Raw genomic sequence first — 7093 nt, 5'->3', positions numbered from 1 at the left:
CCAGCACCACATGCCAGCCAGCCCCGCCCCCAGGTGGGCTGAGCTGGCCACACACACACACACACACACACACACACACACACAATAAATAAATAATTAAAAAAAAAAAAAAAAAAAATTTCAAAAAAAAAAAAAAAAAAAAGAAAATAGACTCACCAATCCCTCTCAAAACCTAGTAGCTGGGTGACTGAAGTTGTATATGTGAGATTTCTCTATGATTGTTTCTATACTATCTTTATTTATTTATTTTTATTTTTTGTGGTACCAGGGATAAAACTCAGGACCCTGTGCTTGCTACAAAGAGGATAAATTTGAATCTTTGGTAGGAAAGTGAATCCATCTTGAGACCATACTACTAAGTGAAATAAATTGGACACAAGTTAAATATTGCATGATTTCTCTTAAAGAGAAGCTCAAGGTGTAAATAAATCAAAGAGCAAGAGGCCAGGGAGATGGCTCAGTAGAATAAACGCTTGCCTGGCAAGTGCAAGGGCCTGAGTTCAATCTCCGGTTCTGAAAAAAAAAAAAAATTAAAGAGCAAAACAAAAGATAGATAATAGCAAACAGGCAGATCTTCTGCACATGGGAAGGGAACCAAGAGGTGGAGGGATGGGGAAAAAAAGGAAGAGGAAGAATTCTTCTTAAGAAGAATTAAGATGTGTACATGTACCAATTCCCCACAATGAATGATCATTTTGCGCTGGCAACACGTACTGTGAAAAATGAAAATTAAGTAAAGAATTATATTGCTTTGGTATAATTTATCCATAAAACTCTCTGGGCTTGTTGTCTTTGTGGGGTTGAGTATAGAAATAAAATTTCTATTAATTCAACTTTTGTACTGGTTATAGATTTGCATTTTTGTCTCTAAATACATCTTCACAGTGCTTTTAAAGGAAAGTTACTTCAACTGTTTTAAAAATCTACTATATTTGTATTATTTCCTTCTTTGCCTTCTTAATATTACTTATGGGTACCTATTTTGATGAGTTTATGAGATTTTTTCCAAAAGGAATGTGCTTTAGATTTTGCTGATCTCTACTTCTTGTTTTTCTGTTTCCTTAATTTACGCTCTTCTCTTTCTTTTTTCCTATGTCATTTGGGTTTTATCTGTTCTTTTTTTTTTTTTTTTCTTTTCTAAAATCTCTTGAGTGGAATATTTAACTCATTTTTAGTGTTACATTTTAAAAAGTGAATGCATGTATGTTAGCCAGTGTTCCATTAGTGTAACACAGCACCTCACAAGCTACTCACATCATGACCAAGACTCGAAGAGGAAGGATTCCCTTACCCACTTCAAAGGCACAGCTCCGGTGACCAGATGGCTTTCTGCTAGATGCTACTGTTTGGTTTCCACCATCATCCACCTGCACCACACTGGAGAGAAAGCCCTTAATACATGAGCCTTTGGGGGAATTTCCAGTCCCACACAATGGTAGCATTTACTTACATCAAAGCTTAGACATCTTAAGCTGGGTACAGTAATATCTCACTGCCTATAGTCCCAGCTACTTGGGAAGCTGAGGCAGACAGATCACTTTAGCCCAGATGTTCAACATAAAATTTGATGTACAGTATTCTCATTGTTGTCTAGTTCTAAATATCTCGTTATTTTCTATGTTTATATTTTCTTTTTTTCCTCCCGTGAACTATTTAGTTCATTATTGATAACAACTTTTTAAGTGGCTAAATTGTTGTGTTCAAGAACTGAGTTATGTCACACTTCTGGATGCCATTTGCATACTACTAACTGTCCCAGATGGAATCTCCAAAACACCACTGACAACAGGCCTCAACCCATGCCCTTCCCCATCTTCCTGATAAAGTAAAATCCCTAAGTGAAATCTAGAAAGTCAGCATAATAATGAAGCTACATCTGGATTCAAATTTTCTGAATTTAAATACTGGCCACAGCACTTAGTAAATGTGAAAACTTGAGCAGATAGCTTAATCTTTCCACAGTTTCATCCTCTGTAAAACAAGGCAAACAGGGCTGGGGCAGTAGGTCATAGCATGTAGAAGGGTCTGGTTCAGTCTCTTGCCCTGTAAACAATAAAAAACAACAGAGCAAGCTATACTATCTGTTTCATATAGTTATTGATGGTTGTTTGTGCACCTAGTTGTCCTTCAATAAATTGCACTGATTTTGCTTTATAGCTCCTGATTTTAGTTTGTGTGTTTAATGCTGCAGGCCTTTATCAGTAAGGTCAACCTCTGCATTTCTACAAAGTAAGGGCCCAGTGTTTATCCCAAACAAGTGTTATTCCTATGTCCAAAATATTTTCATCTTTCTCAAGTCCGTGCAAATACACAGACATCCACTGTCCCATTTAACATTCAAATTATACACACAAGTACAGAGATTCCCACAAAAACATACCAAACCCCCAGCTCGAGGTGTGTGTACTCCCCACAAAGATGCATCCATCGCCCACCGATGAAGATAGGTTTACCAATCCCACTCAAACCTAGCAGCTGTCTTACAGCAGACAGGTCATAAGCCACCCACAGTGCCAACCCATGAAGACAGGGCCACCAGTTCTATATGGGCAGGGGCCTCATTCTTGCTCGCTTTGGGTTTTTAGTTGTTTTGCTGCTCTTCTTAGAGTTTGTCATATGCCCTCTTTCTCCCTACCCAGCCTCCAGGCTTCCCCCTATTCTCCAGTGCGCATGTGCTCCGCATCCCTCCCCCTCCTGGGTACCAGTTGGCGCTCCCGGGCGCTGGCGACTGGCGACGGAAGAGATGGAGCAGCGTCACGATCGTCCAGCCCCTTAAAACCCTGCTGGCTGAAGCAGCCTCCCTCCTTACAGCCCGCAGTAGTAAGGATGGAGTAAAGGGATTCTTCGACCTTTCCGGGGAGATCAGCGATGGAGTTAAAGCAATCTTTGTCCACCCATCTGGAAGCTGAGAAGCCTCTAAGGCGCTATGGGGCGGTGGAGGAGACAGAGTGGAAAGCAGAAGGACTGGGGAGAAGTGAGTACTGGGGCAGGGATGGGGAAACAGTTGGGATCCTCCGACTGTGGTCGCCTGAGCGCGCCTATTGCAGGGAACCCACCCAGAGAAGCGCCCCCGCTTTCAGGGCTAGAGGGATGCCGCGCAGCGCTGCGCTCTCCCCGCAAACAAAAGGGGGGACCCTCGGGGTTGGGTTTCACTGAGCTCTAGAAATCGCCTGGCAGCCAACCCAGGAGTCTGGGTTGGACTTGGAAGTCTTGGATACGTCTGCTAGCCTCTGGTCCTGGGAAGTAGGGTCTTTCCCGCAGCTGAGGGAGGAGAATATTTTTCCTGCCAGGGATGCAGTAGGGTGCTGAAGCCTAGGGCCACCCTGGAAAGCGCCCACGTCCTCGAAGAGGGGGGAGTGTCCGCTGGGTTTCAGCTTGCTATCCCCAGCACCAGGTTCAGGGCGCCTCTGAAATCCCAACCTCTCTCATCTCCTGGGGCGGGGGGTAAAGGAAAAGGATTGGGGGTGGGGGGAGACTATTCCAAGCAAACCCTTCTCCTCTTTCCCTTGTCACAATCTGGTTTGGGACTAGTCCTAAAGGCATTCTGAAACAGACCGCCTGTGTTTGCTGGTACTCTGTTTTGTTCTAGTGTCAGCATTTTGAAATAAATGGAGGATTTTTGTTTTTAATTAATAGGACACAGTAGTTCAGATTCCTACCCTCAAAACATAGAGGCAGCCGCGCGCCCCTGCCCCCCCGTGCCACCTGCCAGGCTCCCACCCCGCTGCTCCTGGACTGGGCTCTTGCTAGCAGTGCTCTGTGTGGTCTTGTTCAGCACCAATTTCTGAGTTATGCTGGGCTGAAGTGTCGTGAATGTGCTCTTTTCTGGTCTTCACCTGGGGGAAAATTGCTGTAGCTCTATCTACAATGATGAATTCCCAAAATCTTCCTAGAATGGCTCAGTTGTATTCTCATTCTGATGAATTCAAGTTAAAATCACAATGAAATGCCTTAGTTTCTCACCTGCTGTGATAGCTACTTTACTGCTTTAACCTCTTCTGTTAAAACCTGGCTTTGTTGCTTGGACACAATCTAAGGGCCAGTGGTCTGTGTTTCTCAACTATGGCTGGCTGTCTATTATTGCTAGATTATCATGGCCTAAGAACTTCCAGTGCAGCATCTCATTTAATCTCCCCAAGGTCCTTCTGGGTTATTTTGTCTCGCTTTGCCAACATGGAAGAAACAGGGCGTGTGAGGTGATACAACTTTTAAATGATACAATCTAGATTTAGACCCACACTTGTTTAAATCCAAGACTTTTGGCATGAAGGTTTCTTGTTCTCACGTTTTTGGGAACCTCTTTAAGGTTCCCAACTTTTTCTGTTGAAAAAGTCCCAGAACCAGGTCAGTGACACGTAACAGCACTTTGGTTCTCTGCAGATCACAGTGGTCTTGAAGGAAGGCTGGGGCCACAAGAAGTAGAGTCTCACATATTCAAATAAGTACTCGTTCGAATCCTCCCTCTGCTCCTTGCTGATAATATGACATCAGGCACATCTCCATGCTTCACTTTGCCTCTGTTTTTTTTCCATAATTTTACTGAGAAACAAATAGCAATGAGACAGTTTCAAACCAAATTGGTAGGACAGTTTCAATAATTAAGACATTGCATACATTCTTCTTAGTGGTTAATTGCTGTACAAGATGCGGACATGATATCCTATTTACAAACACCATTAGAACAAATCTCTCTATTCATTAAGAGAATGTAACTATATATCTATCCTAACCACTTTGAATACACAGATATAAAATGCACATTCATCTGTATCCCCTTTGTTTGTTAAGTTCCATTATTTGAATATTATAGGTGTGTAAACTCAGCAAAATATTCTAAAAGAGTCCAGTAGCCCATAATAGTATTGGGTCTTCTGCTTGATTCTTTATGCCTATTTTTAAAATATATTCTAATTTTTAAATTTTTTTTATCATATTCTGTACAGACTTAAAGTTCAACATATCAATACTTGATGAAAAATATCTGTTCCATGTTGTGCCTATAGATGATTGATATTCAGACAGATAGTAAGGTTAAGCTTAACAGCCTAAGTTGTATGGTAATAACAATAAGCTTGTCTTCTGGATGGTTAACAACCTAAATTTGCAGACCAAAATTACAGAAAAAGGAGGGCTGAAAGGTAAGCCAGCATTTTGACCCTAGTCTTCTAAGGTCAATTAAGACTTAGGACATATGAGAACTTGTACTGTAACGTCATGTAACTCAGTAGTGTCCCAAATTTTCTGATCAAGAAGATTATGGGGCCAAAGAGGAAAGTGATCAATGATGTAGAGTGTGCCTAAGGAGAGTCACATGGAGAGAAAACATTCTCTCAGGCTTTCACAGAGAGCACATTGGCCAAGCAATGGCCATGACTCATCCACAAGGCTGACACTGACAAAGGATCTACAATCAGGTACAGGATGTCAGGATAAATCCTGAGGGGATTTCACTGACCTTATCAGACCCAAAAGCTACAACTCTTGTTGCATAGGTCCTGCTTTACCTTGGTCTTAACCATCCAGCACAAAAGTATAAAAATGAAATATAAGAAGTAAAGCTATGCTGTTATGTTGAGCTGTAGGGCACTCAGGTCAACAATTTCTGACTTTGCCTCTGTTTTATGGAAATATAGATAATAGTGGTGCCTACCTCACTGTTTTATTGTGAATACTAAGTAAGATAGTCTATGTAGATCTCAAGGTGAATGTCCAATGCATCTCGACTCCTTCCATTGTTCTATTACAACATCTGTAGAAGAAACTTCGCAAGGAAACACATAAAACAACACCCTGGTCTAAAACAGGAATGCTGGGGAGGTCCCTAACAATTCTTAGCTTTTTATTTTCTCACCATTGTATTAGGAAAACTTACAAGCAAATAGAAAAATTGTAGCAAGTGCTCAGTTTATTCTAGTTTAGACCCTGACATACGTGCGCGCGTGTGCGTGTGCGTGTGTATGTGTGTGTGTGCGTGCATGATGAATTCAAATTAAAATCACAATGAAATGCCTTAGTTTCTCACCTGCTGTGATGGCTACTTTATTAGTTCAACCTCTTCTGTTAAAACCTGGAACCTTTGGCTTTGTTGCTTGGACACAATCTTAGGGCCAGTGGTCTGTGTTTCTCAACTATGGCTGGCTATCTTTTATTGCTAGATTATCATGGCCTAAGAACTTCCTTGTGCATGAAAGGTAAGAGCTTTATGATTGAGCCATATCCCCAACCCTAACCCCTGACATTTTTGTTCTTCTAACTCCTAGGCTGAAAACTATAAAGTGATAAAAAGGGTTACACATTCTTCTAAACCATCAAACACTCTGAGATTTGTTTTCTGGTCTAATGTAAGACCATAGTTTTGCTTTTGCATGGATCCCCAAATAATTATCTCCCTTTTTATTTATTCACATTTGAAATCCTTTTCTCCCCCAAGTAGGCAAGTACTTCACCACTAATGTGTATTCTTAAGCTCCAAGTGTCCTTAAAAAGTTAACCCAGAGCCCCATTTTATTTATTTTTAATGTATTTAGTAAAGGGTCTACAGGGTCTCACTACACAGATTGGATTTATAGTGATCCTCCTGTGTTCAGCCTCCCAAGCATGGGATTACAGGCACAAGCCACCACACCCAGTCTCAGTTGCAGTCTCGGCATGCCCTGGGGGCAGGGGTGGTGCCAGAATGGCATGTGGTTCAGTGGATCAAACCCCAGTCCCTGCACCTGCCTAAGCAGGCACTTTAATCTGCTGAGCTATCTGACTTGCCCTAGAGTCCCACTTTTTATTATTTTTTATTTATTAGTACAAGTTTGCTGTACACAGTGATTATGCTTCTTGTGGGGAGTGGATGTACGTACACAATACATCTCAATTCTTTTTTCATCCCCTACACTTCTATTTCCCTGCTTCCTCCAACTTTTGGCTCTCTTCACATTTACAAAGCCCTATATATTTTCATTATTTTTTTCACTTCAATTTTTCATATCCTTATTCCCTATTCTCCATCTCATGTTCCCTCATCCATTTGAAAAATAACTCCCCACTTCCCATTTATCTTCAATTTTGCTCCACCCTGTCTATAGTATACGTAATATATAAT

General features: G+C 41.4%; 1 protein-coding gene across 1 annotated transcript in view; it reads left to right on the top strand.

Annotated features, from left to right (window-relative positions):
- Positions 1–2751: 2751 nt before the first annotated feature.
- CUNH16orf45 (chromosome unknown C16orf45 homolog) overlaps positions 2752–7093 on the top strand; it is a 157456-nt gene continuing 153114 nt past the window's right edge. Inside the window, exon 1 of the mRNA XM_004644495.1 lies at positions 2752–2974. Coding sequence (XP_004644552.1) covers positions 2869–2974 — 106 coding nt within the window. The 5' untranslated portion in view covers positions 2752–2868. The remainder of the gene's footprint in view (positions 2975–7093) is intronic.

This window comes from Octodon degus, unplaced genomic scaffold, assembly GCF_000260255.1.
Source record: "Octodon degus isolate 3935 unplaced genomic scaffold, OctDeg1.0 scaffold00200, whole genome shotgun sequence".
Lineage (NCBI taxonomy): Eukaryota > Metazoa > Chordata > Mammalia > Rodentia > Octodontidae > Octodon > Octodon degus.
The sequence above is the reverse complement of the archived record's forward strand: the minus strand, read 5'-3'. Positions and strand labels throughout refer to the sequence as shown.